General features: G+C 39.5%; 1 protein-coding gene across 1 annotated transcript in view; it reads right to left on the reverse strand.

Annotated features, from left to right (window-relative positions):
* vps50 (VPS50 EARP/GARPII complex subunit) overlaps window positions 1-20,727 on the reverse strand; it is a 108,510-nt gene that overhangs the window by 18,484 nt on the left and 69,299 nt on the right. Inside the window, exons 20-22 of the mRNA XM_034124867.1 lie at window positions 19,593-19,699; window positions 18,127-18,248; window positions 13,715-13,795 (exon numbers count right to left, since the gene is read on the reverse strand). Coding sequence (XP_033980758.1) covers window positions 13,715-13,795; window positions 18,127-18,248; window positions 19,593-19,699 — 310 coding nt within the window. The remainder of the gene's footprint in view (window positions 1-13,714; window positions 13,796-18,126; window positions 18,249-19,592; window positions 19,700-20,727) is intronic.

The raw sequence follows: 20,727 nt of genomic DNA on the forward strand, positions 1-20,727 counted from the left end.
GTGTGTATTTTTGACCACAGGTTACGCGTTATGTAACACACATCTTAAGGTTTAGGAAACAGTTGTTAGGACATCTCCTTCTAACATTACAATATTTTATTTTTGCTTTGTTATAATGAATGATGTCATTGGGTTGCATTATGAAAGTCAGGCGTGTAGTTGTGTATTCACCTTTAAATCCATCAAACCAATGTTTGTTGCATTAGTCAGTATTACAGCAAAGTCTGGTTTGGTCTATTTTGAATTTCTCCACAGGAGGCCTGACCTTTCATCGACCGCTCCCCTGCAGCACAAACACTTAATGCACAAAGGAAGAGAAGGCTTCTGAAAGACTGTCAGGGGAAATGTTGGGTTGCTTTCCTGCGTAATAACTCTGTGGGGATTCTTCAGGTAACAGTGATGGCTGGACTGAATACAGAAAGTATTTTTTTTAAATAAAATGGAAGGAGAAAAGTAAACAACATCCATGACATTTGGGATTTTACTTACAATTCAAAGGTAAGAAAAACCTTTTAGATATGCTCGAAGCTCGACAGCTGGTGGCAACAGTTTTATTTGTACCTGTTGTGGGTGTCAAAAAAGTTCAGACTTCATGTTTATTAGTTATTTAAATGTTTGATCTACTATTATCTTTCTCAAAATGGCCATTATGATTTGACGTTAAAGTATTACATTATGTTTTTGTTGTTGTTGCCCCTGAATATCTTAATATTTTTTGGGTTATAAACATGCAAATGCTTTTTGACATTTGCATGTTTATATAATACAAACACTTGAATGCAATTTGAATGCTTTTGCATGTATACATCTGCATAATACTGTAAAAGATTCTGAGATAAAAAAAGTGTATTTCTTCCCAAAAAAGACACATGACAGATTAACCTCTCTGCTTTTTTTGTCTTCATAAACCGTTGGCCTTTTTAACTCAGTTATTTGTGTGGCTGTTGGCAGACATGCACCAGAATGCAGCTGCTGAAATCCTCACATTTATCAGGAAACTGGGAAAAAGAGAATTTCAAACTTCTAAAAATAGCTTTTACACAAAGATAAATATAAAGTCTCCAGTCATAACAGACCTACTGTAATCAACTGCAGTGTAACTTGTTTTTTATCTGATTTCTTCAAAAGACACAACTGCGCAAAACAAATTATGACTTCACTTTCATGAAGACACTCGATCAAAATGACAAATGACTTCAGCGAGATAAAAGTAAACCAACTCCATGCTCCTGCCGCATTGCCAAGATCAGCAAAAGAATGCCATATTGGACAAATTTAACATCAGTGAAAGATTTGTCATAGTCATACAAGGGCCTGAAAAATAGGGATGTGGCATACCTTTCCATATGCCATGACTTACGGTGAAGAGGTCAAACTTCATTTGATTTACACCCTGCAGCTGCTGAAGATATTAGGAGAAGTTTTACTTCAACAGCAGTTTCTCTGCTGTCTTTCCGAGATCAAATAATAAATAGCTTTTTTCATTGAGGAGGTGTAGGGTTAGACAACTAAAACAGACTGATGAGCATTAGTCCGTGGAGCTTATGAACAATTTCTGATGGCGTACAACACTTAAAAATATCTCTATGTAAGAACATAATCTATCTTTGACCATATTGTGTAGTGTAGTACTGTGTATGAATGTTCTTGTACAGAAAATAGCCTTCATAGGATATAAGAGCTTAAATTAATATTTTTTTTTATCAATAGCTCTATGGAAAGAAACATAATGAGAAACTATTTTGATAATAGCAAACTGTATGTCACTGGGTTTTGTATACCTTGGACTCTGAGAGCACGTGCAAGGCATTTCTTTTTCTAATTTCTCCAACAAAGGTTGAAAAAGCTGATTAATTCATAACACAAGAAATCGTTTCCTGCAGTCCTAGGAAACGAGTAAGGGTAATTGCCTTAAATGCCACTAATTTAATCTTTCATACGCTACCTGCAATCATGCTAAAAACTCATTATATTTATTGGCAGGATGGAATTCCAGTCATTAGCATGTGACATTAAAGCCCTTATGGAGTCGATTCAATGTTCTTGTCTCAAGGCCAGAGCCAGAGGGTGGGGCACACACTCTCCATGCAGCAGATAGAAGGACATTTTACACAAAGCTGCTTTGTTTTAAATCATTTAGATCAATCACGTTAGTAGAAAGAAAATGGTGTACTGATTTCTTAAAAGTACAACTATTCACTTCAGTGTAACAATGATAAAAGCATAATCTTTAAGAAAAATGGTAGCCACAATTCCAGAGATCACACCATTACATTTTTCCATTACATGTCACTTGTTAGAGTGGACAATCCCCACAGGAGCAATTTGGGGTGAAGTGTCTTGCCCAGGGACACAACGACATGCTGACTGCAGTGGGATTTGAACCTGTGACCCCCTAATCCGAACACCAACGCAATAGTCCACTGCGCTACATGCCTCCTCCACAGTACTACATTTCAATCTTATGTTCCCTCCATGAACAGGCCTTTATTTTGAAAAATCTCTAAGATACGATGATGCCGCCAACAAGGACATTTGTAAGTATGTGGTATGAATAGCCTGTCAATCTATTCCGTCAAAGTGTAAGATTAGAAATTAAACATCATATTCTGCAATCAAGGTACGACTAGAAAAGGGATGCAATGCAGTTTCCCTGGATTTGATTCCATTTGATGAACAACATGTTTTGGATTAGGGGTGATTCTGAAAAGCTGGTTTCTTTTAAGACCAACAGCCACATAAGCAAGTGAGACCAAAAGTACATTTCCAGCCTTGCAGGTAATAAACAAGGTTGGCAACCTCCGAGGTAGATGCACTGAAGGGTACAATCTGTCCACCGCTGGTCCAGAGGAACAGAGAGCGGTCTGATAAAAGATCCTGAATCGAGTTAATGAACCACAAGAACCAGACAGGTTGAACCTATTGAACCTGATACATGTAAGTGGTGCTTGAAAAATGTCGATTAGAGCACTATGCTTTAAAAAGTGGTTGCAATTCTAGACAATTTGATCTAAATTCTAAAAAGAGACACATTCAATATGTTTTCTACAGGCTCCATTAAATTAACCTTCTAGACAGGAACAGACTGACTTTCAATGTTAAGTAAATAGAACAGTTTGGGAGTTATCAACACAGTTATGTAAATTATTTAATCAGGGCGGAGGAAGGAGGAGGTCTTTACTGATGACAGTAATTAACATTTCTCCTAAAGCAAATCTGCCTGATTTGAATTGTTTGAAATAAAGTATGACAGACTAAATTAAAGAGAACATATTTTCCCACTGACGATGAAGACTATTAGCATATTTCACAGTGATATCCACTCAGTGGCAATAGTCGCAAAATTACAAATAACAACTTGTAAAAACACTGGTTATCATGTGTTATGTCTATTGATAATACACTTTTTATATTTTGCATTCGTTTTAAGATTTCCTTTCCTAAATTGATGAAGTATCTTAGCTAGTGCAGCTACCCATGCTGGCTACAAATATAGATAGCAACAGCCCAAGGTATTTTTAAGAATAAACCTTTATCAGGATTCTCCTTGAGGAAAATAAAGACATGCATGTGATGTTTAGTTTGCAGAGCTGGTCACATACAGAACAAGGGCTGTATGTTACCAGCTCTACAAGCTAAACATCCTGCTTGCTATGATAGCCGTTAGCCCTTTGCTAGCGTAGCATGGTCAAGCATCAGCTAATGACCTTCACATGCGGGGGCTAGCTAAATAATTTTTAAATTACAAGTCACTCCACATCGAAGCATTTTCCCATCTATACAGTGTGAAGAGCCGACATCCTCTTTGAATACTTCACATGAAAAATAATTAATGTTCACGGATGACATTTGCATACATGCCAACCTTTCCAAATCCAAAAGAGGTATGGTTTGCGCGCGGCAAATGTGCACGCCCAAATGAGGTAATCAGAAGAAATGGAACCCCAGTGATTACATGTATAAACCATGTATTTTATGCTGTTTGGTAAACAGTGACACCAACGACATGTTTGGTCTGTAAAATGCCCGAAAAGTAAAAGAATGGGAGATAAATATCCTAAAGTCTCCACATTTTATTATATTTTTAATGTGTTTCTGGTCCTCTTTCAGTTGAGACAGTGTAGATGAAGGATGTGTCAGGATGTAGAACTCTTGTGTGAACATTGGATAAAGCCAGGTTCATATTCTTGTTTCATGTTGTTGACATTAGAGTCAAAGGTTTGCACAAAGCGAAATATCTTTGTGTTGCGCCATAAGTCAGAAAATACTGCATTAAAAAAGTCATTTCCTGCATTTTTCTACTGATAAAGTGTGATGTGAATAATGTACAGGCTTTCAGATTGCTCTAGTTCACTAAACAGAGACATTAACGACATGTTTGGTGTTGAAAATGTCAGAAAAAGTGAAAGAATGGGAGATAAATATCCCCAAATCTCAAAATTGTATTATATTTTTTGTGTGTTTGTGGTCCTCTTTCAGTTGAGACACTGTAGGTGAAGGATGCTTCAGGAAAAGACCAAACACTGGATGTCTTTCAGTCGCCAACATGTGTTTTCGAGACACTGATATTAACGGGGAAACCCTGCAGGACTCAAATGCCTCGTCTCTGTTCCCTTAAACTCATTTGGGAGTGATTACCCATCAGCCCCGGGGGTAACGCTGCCTTTCCTCTGCACGTTGTTTCTCTTTCAGAAACACAGAGGACTGTTTGTATGATGGGATCACAGACACGCTGCAAACGGTGTCCGCCAAAAGTCGAGTCCAGTGTAGATGTGTCTATGTAGTGTCATTTTTATTTGTTATAGTTTGGGAAGATTGAAAATCGGTAGGGAAAGCCAGCTAAGTCGGTAGGCGGTAGAAACATGTCAAAAGCGGTAGACTACCACCCAAATCGGTAGGGTTGGCAGGTATGCCAAAACATCTTCCGCCCATTGTATTAGACAGAAGGTAATATCTGTGTAGGTGTCTAAATTCTCCGTATAATGTGAATTTTCGGGCTAAAAGCAGAACTATTATTTCTTTGTGAGCTCACCGTGTTTTATTATCTGTCTGGCGCTGGTGCTCAGACAGAAGTGGCCCCTGAGTTAATGAACCATTTTAAGACCTTGGATAAAGACGAGTAAAAGAAGGAACTAAAATGTCCCTGTGACAGACAGATCATTTCAGTCTTTTGTTAGTTTCTATTTCAAAGAGCCTGTGCCTCTGGATAACATTTAACAAAAGTAACGCCCTGAGCATTCTCAAGTCATTCAAACTTTTGACTTGGACTATGGTAATATACAGCTGTCACAGATATAACTAAAGGGCTCTTTAATGACTTGAGTTACTTTGTCGTACTGTAGAAACCTTTATACATTCATACTCTTATTTGAAATGCTCTACTAATGACCACATTATGCTTTTAGGGGATAACATATGCTTACTATAGTCAAAGTTTGCAAGGAACTGTGTAAATGAATGGAAAATACATTAATCAAATCAACAGATCCAGTCTTGTCTTACTCAAATAGAGTATTTTTCTTATCATAAAACACTTGATACACACTCAATACTTGACAAAACGTTGGCCTTAAATGTTATTAATACTGGCTAGAGACCATCAAACCCAATGCCTCAGTCAGTGAGAAGTTCGTTCGTACTTCGGCTCTTCTGTGTGGTCTCTTTTTCATTTCGGAACAAAATCATCTTCCGTTCTGTCTGCATCTGCAGAAGCTACATTTAAGGTCAAAATATTCTCCTGCAGTCTTCGTTCCCTCGTCTTTTTCTCACTCGTAGTGCACACTCAGCTCTGTGTCCTTACCGCCAGGCAATGGTATCATTTTATCGTTGATCAATAATTAATGTGAACGGTACAAAACAGAATAGCAAGTCAGCATGTGGAAGTAAAGGCACCTTTCAGCAAGAGTTTATATAAAGATATATTTCTAGTGTAAGAAAAGAAACACATATATGCCAAAACACAAATCGACGTATAAGCACTGTAAGAGATATTTCACTGCAAGCACATTGGTTTTAAGACAAACCATAATTCAATTAGAAATATTTGATAACGATAATACCCCAAAGCCTTCAGGAGGAATTAGTTTACTTTATTCTGTCAACTTTGCTAACATCCAGTAGTTGAGAAAGAACAGCTTGCTTAACAGTGCAAACTTAAGAGCTTTTGTACAGTGAGGACAAGCAAAAGGGAAAACTACTTTTTGTTTGTCTACCGAAACATTTCCCTGTGTGGACCAACAGCATTGTTTGGTGAAGACATCAAGCATTAAAGCCAGGGAGCTTATCTAGTCTTGTGTAATGATTAGAAATCCCTGGAATAACCAATAACAAGAACACCTATAAAACAAATGGAGAGATTTTTAAAGAGATAAAAGCTTTGACCACAACACATTAAAACAGCAGCTTGATGTCTATCAATCCCTGCTGTTTTTCATCCAACAGATCAAAGACGACAGCCTAAATCATACACACACATATATAAGAAGCTGAAAATGACTCTTAACGAGCAGACAGTTAAGGCCCCGCTCACACGGGAACGTTTGCGTTTATGCACAGTATGCGTATTCAAAAAAGTCTTCCGTTCACATGCATTCGTTTCATTTAACGTGTCTGTTCAAACGAGGCCGCTGGAAACGCTGTAGTACATATGCCGGGACTGTAAGTGGCGCTGTAACTTCCGCCAAAATACACCAAAAGCAGCGAAGAAGGGCAGCCCAGCAGCCCCGCCGCAATGTTGCCATGGCTACCCTTCTGTTCATGCCCCGCGGTGTATTTAGCAACATGTAGTTCATGTAATTCTCCATGTCCACTTGTTGCTGATGGTTGTGGTAGAGGAGCTGTATATTTTGCACTAATATCTGTAGCATGGTCAGTAGCAGTAGCACTAGCAGTAGCTACTGACAGGAGGAAGTGTGTGTGGCGATTGCTGGTATTCAGCGGGATATAGTCATTTCCTATATGGATAAATGCAACGGGGAAGTTAACTGAAAGAAACCGAATCTGTGGATATTGCATCGACCGACCAAGAAGCACGTCTCCGTGGAGAGGACGGCTCAGAAAGAGAGATATTCTCTACAAACACCGGGTGAGATCCTCCTTTGTCAATATAATGGATCAATGCATGAAATCTGACTCTGTTTATTTTGTTTAAGGAGTATATTGGGCGTTAACAATTCTGGTTTGCCTTTTATAATATTATTTCATTCAAGAACCCCTTGTGCGTTTAATTAACACAGCTATTTTTGATAGTTGCTACAGCAGTGAGCAGGAGAGGCGGGGAGAGGTGGGGCTATCGCTATTTTTTCAGGAAATATTCGTATAGAGGTGATTACACGGACTCGGTTGACCCCCCAGAGCGTTTCGTTTGCAAATCTATCCACCTTGGGACCCGTTATCGTTTGTGGGGTCAGTTTCTATCGGCCTCGTGTAAATAATAGGGCTATACGCACGCGAAACTATGCAGATCCAAGCAGTTTTCTCCTCGTGTAAACGGCGCCTAAAACAGAGTGTGTGTGTGTGTGCGTGTGCGTGTGCGTGTGTGTGTGTGTGTGTGTGTGTTGGGGGGTATATGTACTGTACAATCATTGTGTGGTAGGCATCATATAATGAGATTCTGCTACCCTTTATGATATTCATGGGACATGTAATCTTCTTCCCATAAAGCCTTAGGGAGAAAGTGGCACCAAAGCTTCGTATTGATCTGAGCGAAGAGTGCAGGATATAAGTCCACAGGGAAAACCCACAAAAACTCTGTAGCATATTTTAGATTTTATATAGGCCATACTTTCCTACTTAACATCACTTCCTCACAATTTTCTGAACACAAAACCACCCAGAAGCTTAGTTCCCATTCAACGCTGCTGCAAGAGTGCACTGGGGGAGCAGACGATAGCGAGTAGCCACAGTCTGCATTGCAGGCCGCGAGTTTATCTTGGCTCTGACAAATTCTCAGTTTTTCTAAAGTGCTGACTTAAGCCCACCTCTGCTCTGCATCTATTTTCTCATTGAGTTTTCCCTGCACATCAAACGGGTGATTTGTTGTGGGCAGCTCAATTTATAGCAAAAGCCTGAGGGAGTGTTGAGGTGAATATGGGAGGCACTATCAGTCAGCAGCAGAAGACACCTGAGAAGTCTGAATAGATCCATCATTTAAACTGCGTGAAGTAAGATAAACACCTGGGGGTTGACAGGAAATAGTCCTAAACGACTGGTAAGAAAAAAGATATGCAAATTAAGTAATACTTTAAAGGTCCCGAAACCTGTTTTTGAATTAGCTTAGATATAGTAGTCTACCAGAGTAAATATCCTAAAAAAAGCCAAATTCAAGCATCAGTATAAATCAGAGTGAACATTTAAAGAAGGATCCATCAATAGACAGAAAATACATTTATCTTTTATTAATCAAAGACTCTTGTTAAGGCAGATTGCCAATAATCCACTTGTGCTATCTCCTCTAATGCCTGCTAATTTCCTTGTTAATGCTACATTAAGTGCTTTTGAATTTACAACCAAAAACAAAGACTTTGGAAAAGGTTCAAGGCGTAGGACTCTATAGTGAAAAGTGAAAACAAATCTGGTTCCTGCACCATACAAATAATAACAAGGGAGCTTTGACCCAATAACCCTAAGAATTGTTAGCTTTAGAAAACAGCAGTTGCAATAAAATCTTACTTTAAAAGTAAAACAACTTTCAAGTTTTATTCTCCAGCAAAGTAAAAAAAAAAGAACATCCTTAACCTTGAAAGGTTGAGTAAACTCTAAGAGTAAATTGTCATAAAGGAAGCTTCCAGCTGGGGAGTTGAAAAGTGATCTCTAAATCGAAGTGTCTCACTCGATCCTGATTGCTTGCTCACTCCTCTCCGATCATTCCACAGAGATTTATGGGCAAGTCGAGTGGACTGCCTGCCAGGCAATTACTGCCAAGTGGATCCTATTGCAGCTCTTTGTCACTCTAATACTAGAAATTTGGTTCTCATTAGATAAATGTCAAATGGAATTAGGGCTTGCATTTATTTTGGGCAACACCTCCTGACACCTTATGCCCGTCTCATGGCAACTTATTTTCCCAGAGCTGTCCGCTCACCTGCTTTGGCAGAACAGCCACGATACAAGAAGAAAGCCTAAGTTAAGAACATGAATGGACTAAGCTGAAGTGTAAGCAGAACGCAAATTAAAGGATTTGTATTATAGTGCATTATTCTGCTTATAACCCTGGGAGATTTGACACAAGAAGTTTAGTTATGGTATCTAGGGGGATCAACTTTCTCCTCATCACAGCTGAGGAGCATGACCTACAGCTGGGCCTATCAATGAAGTGTGTTTGTGCGTTCCGCTGAATGCACCACAAAATGTCAATAATCACATGTCCTCACAACTACAGTGCAAACAGACACACCATGGAGCTTAATTATGATCTATAATCCCTGTCAAATGGCAATCCCCTCTGGCGTGTTGCACCGTTGACAGAGAGACAGCAGGCCACGACAGAGAGGCCAGGCTGGACAGTGATGTGCCCTCGTGAGACACACAACTAATGACTGCATTCAGTGTCCTTTGTGTGTGTGTGACATTAGCCAGTGGCTCTCTTGAGAGTGTGTATGAGCCGTGCCAAAACAGTGTAGCAAATCAAAACCGCAACACATGCTTAAGGATTATCACTTTGCTGCTAACACGAAGAGAGTGTTAAAAGAGTCAGAGACAGGGAGTGCGTAATGTCGAACTGACCATTAGGCCCATGCACTTATATGTGTGTTAATGTGTCTGTTAAATTCCCTTTCTGTTTATTTATATGTGTTTTTTTGTCTGTCGTGTTGTGTGTGTTTTGTGTGCATCTCTGCAAGCAACCTCACTGCCAGATGACTGCTGCCTCAGTGCCAAGGCAGAAATTACCGGGCTTCTGATTCCTGTTTCAGTGCCAGGCGTGAAGAAGTACAACTCTGCGCTAAAACTCAGTACCCAGGAGCAAATATATGCACACACAAACACACATCTAATCAACTCGAAACACATTGTGGGCTGCCTTGAGAAACTGTAAGACTCACATCAAACAGAACAAAAACTAATAATGTCTTATGATCCTATCGTCTTCTATAAATATGCATAGAAACAGGGCATTGTATATTCAGTCAGAAGAACTGAATAAACTTGGCGGAACAATTCAAAAAGAGTTGAGAGGCGTGTAATCACTGACACACAGCTGCTATAAATGATAGGACAAACAGATAAAAACTGAAAAGTATGGGAAGAAATGAGGGAAAAAGTAAATACTGGTGGTTTAAGTATTGAGATAAGTGAAAGGATGGTGACCCAAAGGTGTCCCTCTTGTAACTGCTGGCCTGAGGCAGCTCTCTTTACAAAGTGGCCTGCAGCAACAGCTCTCAACAGCTGCCACCGCTGAACTTCCTGGCAAAGACAATATGGATGCATAGATGATCTTATCTAACCTGCCACAAGCAATACCCACAAAGGATTTGAATTGTTCTTCCAGCAAGAATTGCAAGTAAATCATTATTTCATGTGACAGCTGATTCCCTTCAGGTCAAACATTTCAGTTCGGAGCTTCGCATTCAGGTAAAAGAGACACATTTGAAGTAAAAGCTGGTGTTGATGACAGCGTGTGGGATTAAACATGATGTAACAGGTGAACAAGGCAATTACATGTCTTCCACTCTCAGAAGTTTCTCCCTAAACTCGACCTTACAAACACACTCAATGAAATATTCAAAGTCCAAAGGGAGTGAACTCGTAATAAAAACGGTCAAACCCAGTGAGGTAATCAGAAATAACGGAGGCAGAGAAAGAAAACGTAACGTACTTTTCCCCCATGGAGCTCCCAATTTAAGCTGAGGCCACGCTGTACCTGAGATGAGATGGAATCTCGCTGCCGTCCATAAGGGACTCGGAGTCATTACCATCACATTGGATTTGGAATAAAACATTTGCGACGGCATGACCAGGGGAACAAAACCGCAAGGATTCGGCGGCTCAATTGAAATGCAGTGTGCAATTAACTTTATCATCTGTTTACAAATGAGGTCTACCCTGCTGCAATCTCTGGAGTGTGTGGGTGTGTATTTGTATGCAGGGGGAGTGTGTTTGTGTACTCAACATGAATACATTCTCACTTTAGAGTGAGGACACCTTTATTAAAAAAAATTAAGGTTTATAATCCATATGGAAAGTGGATATAAATTGTTATAAATGACAAGAATGTACATTAGCTGTGGAAATGAGAGCGCTACACAACATGTGTGTTCGTGAGATGAATGTGTGCAGATCATTATGTTATCAGAAAGCAGAGAAAAAGCAAGACGGATGAAAAAGAAAAGGGAGAAAGGGAGTGTTGTGTAAGTTTGAAAATGGGGCATTTTTCCAGCATTAAATGATTTATTGAAATGAGCTAAAATAGTTTTGCATCTGAGAAAAGACAGACTAAAAGCCTTTGCCAACACATTAGAGAAAAGATGGGTGTAATTACGCAGCCTTAGTGTCGGTGTCCTCCCTCTGTGTTTTAAATAGATCTAATATCACGCAGCCTGTGCCGGCCAGGGAGTGATGTGATTACGCTCATCTGAAATATGTGTGTGCATGCAGGCGTTAAAAGTCCAACATGGCTTTCTCTCTTGAGAACTCACCCTTACTCCCCCCCCCCAAAAAAAACATGCGTCTGTTCTCTTTCTCCACCCAGTCCGTCTATTGTCAGTTTCTGTTCATTTAAACACTTTAGATCATATACTTTCTTCACAGCTGAGCACAGAGCTCGTCCGACATTTGAAATGGCGTACAATTTAACCAGAAAGTAAATAGGGTTTAAATCGATGCTATAGTTGAGTGAAGAAAACATGTTGCTGCAGTACACTGCCTAACACAATTTAAAGTGTTGTTAATGCATCCATTTTTTATGTCTTATTGGTTTTTCTCCCGCTGCCTTGCTGTTTAGGTCTGCTTTAGTTTCTTGTTGTATTCCCTCTCCTCAGTGCAGAGCTAAGCTATAAACATCACAGCAGTGTAGCCAGCATTGCTATCACAGCAACGTGCCATTGTTCTGCAGTGTCAAATAAATGCTTTTGTTTTAGAATGGGGCTTTGGATGCTGTGTGCTCCCTCCTGTGGAAAACTGCCGATTATATCTGCATGCAGAAGTGATGCTGGTTGGAAAACACTTCCCTCTGTTCACCGCACTTTACATTCTGATGGGATTTACTTTAAAGATTTGATTGGTGTTGATGGTTCCCATAGCCTTTGTTATTAGACCGTTATTGGCATTGACAGTCACCTGACAACTTATCACAGTCCAATTCAGTTCCAGCTGGTTTTTTTTTTACGTTTAAATAACGCTTCAGAGCCAAAAAGAAAAACATTAGATGGCACATTTAATTGTTTGTCCTGGAGCATGGGATGTGGTGTTACGTGAACGCACATATGAAATTAGAAAGGATATTTGAGAGAGGCGGTAAGCCCTGGAGGTTTTTAGAAAATGAAAAATAAAACAACATTATACAAGATCCCACCATGGGGAAAGAATTTCCTTCATTTTCAGAATTGATGGGGTATTGTGAGTCACAAATTGTGACATATGATAAAAAATCTAATTTAACTGCATAAGAAATGTGATCCTCTTTATGTCCCCGACACAGCAGCTCCAGGCTGAATTAAAAGCACAGCTAACGTCATTTGTTTTTTGAGAGCTTCTGAACTGATAACTTTTAAGTTATATAACAGACGCAAATAACAATTAGTAATAATTCAAGGGCGATGTGTCCAGATATAGACTAAGATATGAGCTATTCACTCGTGTCTACCATAATTACACTCAAGGGACACAACTGGTCGTTTTCTTATATGACAAACAAAACAAAAATAGATGAAAAAGAAAGCCACAACATCAACAGAATCTCAAGGTTCAAGGCCTTGAAGCCTTGAACCTTGAGAATCTCAGATTAGCCTGCAGGCAGTAAAACTTCAGTGGTATCCCAGATAAGAGTCGGACTGAAGTCCAAGTCTGGCTCCTTTGAAGATAGGCCAGAAAGCTTGTCTGAGATATATGACAGGCTCCATCACGTAAGATATGAATGGGGGAAATGATGAAAAATGACCCTAAATACCTCAGAATGCCCATCATTTTTTTAATTGAGGGGCACAAAATGTCCCAGAAATGTAGAATTTGTTTAATGCATCATTCAGTACCATACACTGTATGCAGTCATTACTATTCCCCCCTAAATGTTGTAAATAACCCCATATTTTTTACAATGGGGACAAAGTTAGAAAGCACCCGGCATGTAACAGACGAGATGGACTGTAGAAAGTAACATTATGAGACAAAAGTGTAGAGAGTGTTGCCTGCACCACACTAAGTGTCACTATGTAGTTGTACAGAGGAAGGTAGTGATTTAGAGCCCTAATGGAAAAACACACATAGCCACCCTGTCCTCCCCACTTAAAAGGAGGGAGGTGTGTGTATGCGTGAGTGACCACTGGCCAGATAATGATGACCCATAATGCATTATGTGGCGATGGGAGCTGGGAAATCAGACATATGGTCGTGTTGGATAGAGTGGGATGGTGAAAAAATACGGGCAGAGGCATAAAGAGGAGAGGCACAGTGGGGATTTGAGTTGAGAGAGCATGTTTGTGTCAGAAAATGACACAGGCGATGAGGTAACGGGCGATGGTAGAAGAGAAAAAAAGAGAGGGAATAGAAGGGAAAGTTTTACCATGTCAATGAGGTTCTCCTGGATCCGGTTCAGTGTGGTTCTCAGTCTGCTGCTGATAAGGCCCAGACCCGATGACTCATACTGTAAGAATACACACACACACACACACACACAGTTAGTTTCTTCACTGTGCAGAAACACCTCCCTTCACAAGAAGATTCACTTCAGCAGAGTGTGAAAGCATGACAACATCTGCTTTCATCCCACGTAGAAGAATGCGAAATAACCTTTGCTTTCTGCTTCTACTTCGGTGTTTGGCAAAAAACGGACGACTTACTGGGAGAAACAGACATCAAAATTACACTATCACACCTGCTACAGGAGATGACAGGCGAGAGGTAAAAGGGGGGGCGTAAAGAGGGAGATAGCACGGCAAACTCGACATCTAAATGCTTCTGAAATCACTTTCAGATGTGTTTGATGTCACTTGAGAAAGCAGCTCACGCACACTTTAAGGGCTTTAACTCAACCACACTGTACGTTTTTATATATATATAAAATCACTCCAAACATCTACTCTTACCAAGCAGGCAGGGCCCACCACCCTGGCGGGGCCCGCGTCTCTGCCTAAATGAGTCGGCAAAGACGGGCTTGGGACAGGCTATGGATGGCGAATGGGCAGCAGGAAGGGAAAACAAGAAGCAAATTATAAAAAGAACACTGTGGAGGAAGTAATACGAAAAAGGGGAAAGGAGGCACAAAGAAGGAAGCAAACAAAGAAACAATAATTACAATAATAACATAAGTGCGGCTTCACCGGTCACACACAATAATAGAAATAATGGATGGTATTACACACACACATCTTTGTTCTAGCATACACTACCTATCAGCCAGGTAAGGCAACATCCGCTTGTTAATAGAGTTTGTTACCAGGATACGAAGCGTCCTTCTTTGAGTCCACACTATAACTTCTGACTCGTTCTGAGAGGGAGACATACCGTACTCCCTGTTCAACAATGTTCCTTGCACATCACTCGGATGAGATACAAAGCGTGGGGGTGTTTGAGAACGTCCTTGAGAAGTTCAGTTTACACATCACCTTCAATTTTTCACAGCCTGTGAAATCGGTTGTATAATTTCTTCTGTGTTTTTCCAAGGTTGGAAACAATAACCTTTAGATTTCCTCAGAGATAAGCCCGGTGATGTCCTCAGGGTTATCTGGGGTGTAGTGAAAACTTTTTTAACGGAAGGGTTGTGGAGTTTAAAAGATGTGGGCACTTTGGAAGCAGCCGGGAGAGTGTAATAACTGGAGTGTTGCGTTATGGGAAATGAATAATCAAAGGTTTTTTGGGCATTAGGACCCGTACTAAAGCCCCTTTAATTACTTGGTCCTTAATCTAAGGAGTTAAATAACCCTGCATTAGAGGTTTCAGTTGTAAATCCAACTTTAAACTAAACTGAGGACCAGAAGATAGTTGTCTTTTAGTTAGTCTTACTGTACATCAGACTGTTTTACAATCTGAAGAAGAAAGAAACAAAACACCTTTTTTTAGTATTTCTTCAAATCTGCGTCACAGGAGATTGTGAAGGTGTAAACACTTTGAGTTGCTGATGTGCATGTGAGATGAGCATCATCCATTGTGAAGAACTGTCTGCGGTATTCAGGAGTCGAGAATAAAAAAATAACTATTTCTTGCATTACTGCTCATTTTTCAGAAAAGCCATTTATTCAAGCATCAGATACTTTTTCCATCTGCTCTCTTTCTCTCAAAATATCCTTCCTACTGCATCGTTACGGTAACCAACCTCTCTTCTCTTATCTTTCTGCCATCATAAAGCAAAGCACAGCAGCAAAGTACATTTTCTTCCATCTTAATGTTCCCTCCTTTACATCTTCGTCCTACTGTACGTTTTCTCTTTTGGTAACGTGTATTTCCTCGATTTTTTGTTAGAAAAGACTAATTAAATATCAACATTTCCCAACGGGGGAAACGTTATATAATTATGAAATGTGAATCACACAAAAACTGTTTGTCACCCTGCTTATCTCAGTCCCCACATCAGAAAGTCTGCTTATTTATGCAGATGGAGGATCTGTAAGGCTTAGCACATAATGCATCTTTATCATATGTGTGACAGAGTAAATGGTGCCGCTTGACAGGGTTAATATACACAGATAATGGGGTATTTACCCTCTTGAATATTAATGTGACCCATTACTCTTCAAGTGGAGGAGTCAAGCAGCTCCATCTTGATTCCAGCGGTGTAAAGAGAGCAAAGCCTAGGTCAAAATACCAGCATATGTGCATAGCAATTCCATGAGCGTTTTAAAGATTTATAGGGGCATTAGCATTTTACTGTAGGCGCCTCTTTGAGTAGGCATATTAAAAAAATGGGTCGGCACATGATATCACATTTAATGAGGACTAGAGGTATGCTGGAGAAAGAGCAAGTTAGAGTTTCAGAAAGATGGAGACAGAGACATAAATGTGTGAGAGAATAAAAGCAGAAGGGATGAAAGGCGAGCAATGCTGTGTGAAAGGAGCAGAACATGTCAGATTTAGGATGGGAGGGACAAAAGATGAAATAAGGAAGTGTGGAAAGTAGGGCTGTGCGATTATGGCAAAAATCATAATCACGATTATTTGGGTCAATAATTGACATCACGATTATTAAATACGATTATTCATTGACTTTGAAAACATCCATTTATTGAACTTTAAAACAAATACAAATACTAATTTGAACAGTATCTTTTTAACTGTTGATTACCCTGAACGTATAATTCAACTGAAAAACCAATACAAAAATAAATAAAATAAATGATACATTTAAATAAATAATATCAAAATAATAAATACCAATAAACAAGATCAACAAATATTTTGGAGCGCACTTCCACAAGCTACTAAACATATGTAAATATGATAAATACAAATAAATGAGACCAAAATAAATTAGATCAAATATGTTGCACTGTCACAACCTAGCAAAGCAAAATAATAGTTTTTTCGATTATGTTGTTTTCGTAATTGTGGCAGGCCAAAATCGTAATTGCAATTAAAATACGATTAATTGCACAGCCCTAGTGGAAAGGCACAAAAGGACATTAGAGTGATAAGAATACAAGCATGAAGACAAAGAGAACTCACATACAGTACCATTAACAAGTGGTCAGAGGAAGACGTATGAGAAAAGTGACCTTTTGACAAGTTGTCAATACATAACAAGTGTTTCACCATCCCTCATCTCCCAGTGGCACACACACTAACACTAACAGCCATAATGTGTAGTAAAGCCGCCGCTGCAGAGCGTTCATCCTTTTTATCTCTTCCACCTCACTAGGACAGAAGTCATTTTGTTGCCATCATTACCACTTTCCCCGAGGGGGATACTGACACAAATGATGTTTTCTTTCTTTGTGAGGCACATTATAAATGACATGATAGTCTTTAGATGGAGCGGGGGAAACTGGTCTCGCACACTGTAAGCTATCGTTCAACTTAAATGTGTACTGATATTGCAAAGAGCGATGAGAAAAGATGGAAACAGGGGTTATTGTCTCACTGTATATCATCTAATAAACATACAAATGCAAAAATCCATCTGTTGAAATAAATGCAAGCAATTATCTTCAAGCACCATGCAGCAGAAGTAATATTATGTACCTGCAGGCATTGCAAGACAAAAAAACTCCTGATTACTTGTGATAGCTCACATGCTCACATTATTTTATTTTTAGTAGCCCTGATGCACAAATCTTGCTTGCTGTTTTTGTGCACTTTTTTATGGCTTTTTTCGAAGAATTTGACGGAAGAGAAATGACAGGAAATGAGGGGGGAGATAGATGGGAACGAAATGCCGAACTTAAATTGTGGAGGCTGCTAAACACTGATGGAAATCCTAAACCTCAAGCCCAATACAGCACTCTAATCCCTATCATAATAATAATAATCTATACCCTAATTTGCTCCTGTGGGTATTCCACAGTAATAACTGTTACATGTCTAATATGTGTAATGTGTAATTGTAAAGCGCTTAGAGTGCCTTGAAAAGCGCTCTAAATAAAAATGTAATGAATTATTATTATTATTATTATTATTAATAATCGTTTCCTCTGTATAGCACACACAACAACAGCCTATTTCACATTTAGATTCAACAGTATACACTACAGCCTCGTTCTCAGAGTCAACGTGCAACAAGAAATCACGAAAAATGAAAAAATGTGTATTATATACAACAGATGATAGCAAAGTAGATTCTTTAGGTGAAGTATTTTCCTAGCATGCGAGGATAAAGGACCCGAGAGTACATAACATACTCTAGTCGGTTTGTGTTGAACTCAAGGTTATAACTTCTGTCTATTCTATAGTATGGTTACAGTGCAAACCATGACATTGCTCTTCAACATAAGACGTTGCATATTTATGTTATGAAAAGTACCATATGCTTTAGAAATACTGTACCATGTCATTCCGTCCGAAGAAGGTGTAAACGGCATACAGGTAGTAGTCAAAGAGCTGCGACACACAGTGGATGACATCGAAGGCGATCGGCTTCAGAATGCTCATCATCTGCATATACTTCCCTGTTTAGAGATGATCGAAAATAAACAGTTATCAGACATTTAATCTTTATAAACAGATTCTGCAGTCTTATGAAGAATCAGTAGGCAACTGGATAAGATCTTGCTGACGGAAGCATTGTGGTTTCCATTTGATGTTGGCGAAGCATTGACCAGTCCCCTATAAGCAGGCTTTGGTTGAATAATAAACAGTCCATGTAGAGAGTGAAAGAGGGGCAATGCAGTGGTTGAAATGCAATCTGGGAACTCATCGGCTAAGGTCTGATGATGAGTATTTATGTACGCTAAAAAATAAACTGGCTACTGGACCCCGATATTTCCAGAAGTTTGTTGGACAAGCTTTACCTTTCCTGGTTGCATCTCAGGGGGTATCACATATTGGATTTAATATAGTTTAGTATTTACCGGTAAGTGGTTTCTCAATAAATTAAATGCTTTTGTTCTTAAGTACATTTTATAGAGGATTACAACTACAGGAAGTTAATCATGGTGGCAATACATCCTTTAGGAAAGAACTTTAGCAGGCACACATTTCATTTGCATATGCTCTGGGGCAATGATTCAATTCAGCAGGAAGGTAATAAAAGCAATAAGTACAGAGTAACAGGGGTGCAACAAGGTTACCATTGACTCAGAATGGATGACTGGTGGGGCAAAAAGAAGAAGATATACACTCAATCAAGCTGGCTTTGCCACCGAGACCACGCTTTTTCTCTCACACTCATTTTTCACGCCCTGTTCTTTTGAATCAAAAGCAATCTAACTCCATCAGCGAGCTGCACAGACTGGATTAGAAGTGATTGCTTGAAATCAAACTTCGGTTTTTCCCTCAGTTTGCCACTTAAAGTTTTGCCACATAGCTCCAAGTCAATATTACCAATTTTCTGGAGAAAAGATAAAGGAAAGCAAGTATTCTTCTGTGTGTTTGGAAGTAAGTTACAGCAGATCTGTAGCCGTTATTAAATAAATTCATAGAGCAGAACGTTTATTCAGCCATACTGTACAACCACACAGGAAAGACAACTGCCAGGTTGAATTCCATTTCACGAAGGTCACATCACGAAGAAGAAAGACGTCTCTAAAGTCACGTCACTAAGACATGTTAGCACCTCTTTGGAAACGAAAGGTCAGGGCTTGGGGTGAAAGCTAACCATTGCAAGTTCAGCTCGGTCACACAGGGAACATCAGACACGTGTACCGATCACATTGAACTGTTGGTGAACAAATAGAGAGTTCAGCAGGCAAGGGAGGACGTATGCAGAGGCGGTGTCTGGTCTACTCTCAATGAGCAGTAAGTGGTACAGTGTGTACTGTGTGTGTGTGGGTGTGTGTGTGGGTAGAACTCACCGACAAGCCGGATGACGTTGAGGGTGGTGTTTGTGAGGATCGGCGCGTTGGCCTTATTAAGGTTGTAGTCAGACTTTTTCTTGCTTCTTATGGTCTCTCTGGACGCACTGATGCAGGAAGTGGAAGTGAGGGACAAAAGTAGGACAGAGTCATGAGAAGAACAGAGACTGAGTAATACATGTTAACATCACCAATCGTCAGCAGTGAATGGCCAGGTTCAAACACCTTAATACAGGTCAGTCTTCTAATGGATCAATCAGAACCCATTACACAATGCAGGGGCCACAGAGGGACCCTGGTGGTGAAGTCTCTGAACTGTTGATCCTGGAGCACCAGACCCCTGACACTGCCCATCCAGCCATATTAGCCTGCAATCATTACATCGGCCTCCTAATTATTGGATGTGATCATGCGACTCATTCAATAATTAACCATTGGTGATTCCCGCTCCTAAGAATGGGACATTAGCATTTAAGTGGCTATAGGCTAATGTTAGGTTAATACAGGTACCTAATAGGAAATCAAACGTGGGGTGTTGAGGCAAAAATATCACGCATGTCATATCTTTGAAATAACAAGACTTAACGCGGAGCACAAACTTTACAATTCCATTAATAAGCCTTTGTACATTATATGAAAATAAATTATTATTATAAAAGTGCTTCTGTAATGACAAGCTACTGAATAAGTAATGGGATTGTGGGTCAAACCCAGTGTAATACACACACAATAGTAGGTTCTTAATAATTCAGTCCACCACATACACATGCAGTCGTTCATAGTTAACTGAAAAAAACAGAACAAGGCAGGTTATAAAATTGAACACTCCATCATGCTGACTTAAAAGCAAGTTACACATACATATTTACATCTAAGGTGGTAATTGTTTGCTTTGATTATATATCCCTTACTCTGATAAAAAAAAAGCATAAAAACTAAACTTTCCTCAATTCCATTCAAATTTCTGATTCAAGTCAAAATAACTCATGTCTGCGGAGGAGCATGATTCCCTCTGATTTAAAAAGAATAAGCAGAAATGAATCTATCAATGCTCACCCATCACGTAGGCGGAGGTGGGAAGAAAGATAATTTTTCATGGCGATGCAAATAGCTTTGTGCCTACTTAGCAGGGTTA

The sequence above is a fragment of the Trematomus bernacchii genome, unplaced genomic scaffold (assembly GCF_902827165.1).
Source record: "Trematomus bernacchii unplaced genomic scaffold, fTreBer1.1, whole genome shotgun sequence".
Taxonomy (NCBI): domain Eukaryota; kingdom Metazoa; phylum Chordata; class Actinopteri; order Perciformes; family Nototheniidae; genus Trematomus; species Trematomus bernacchii.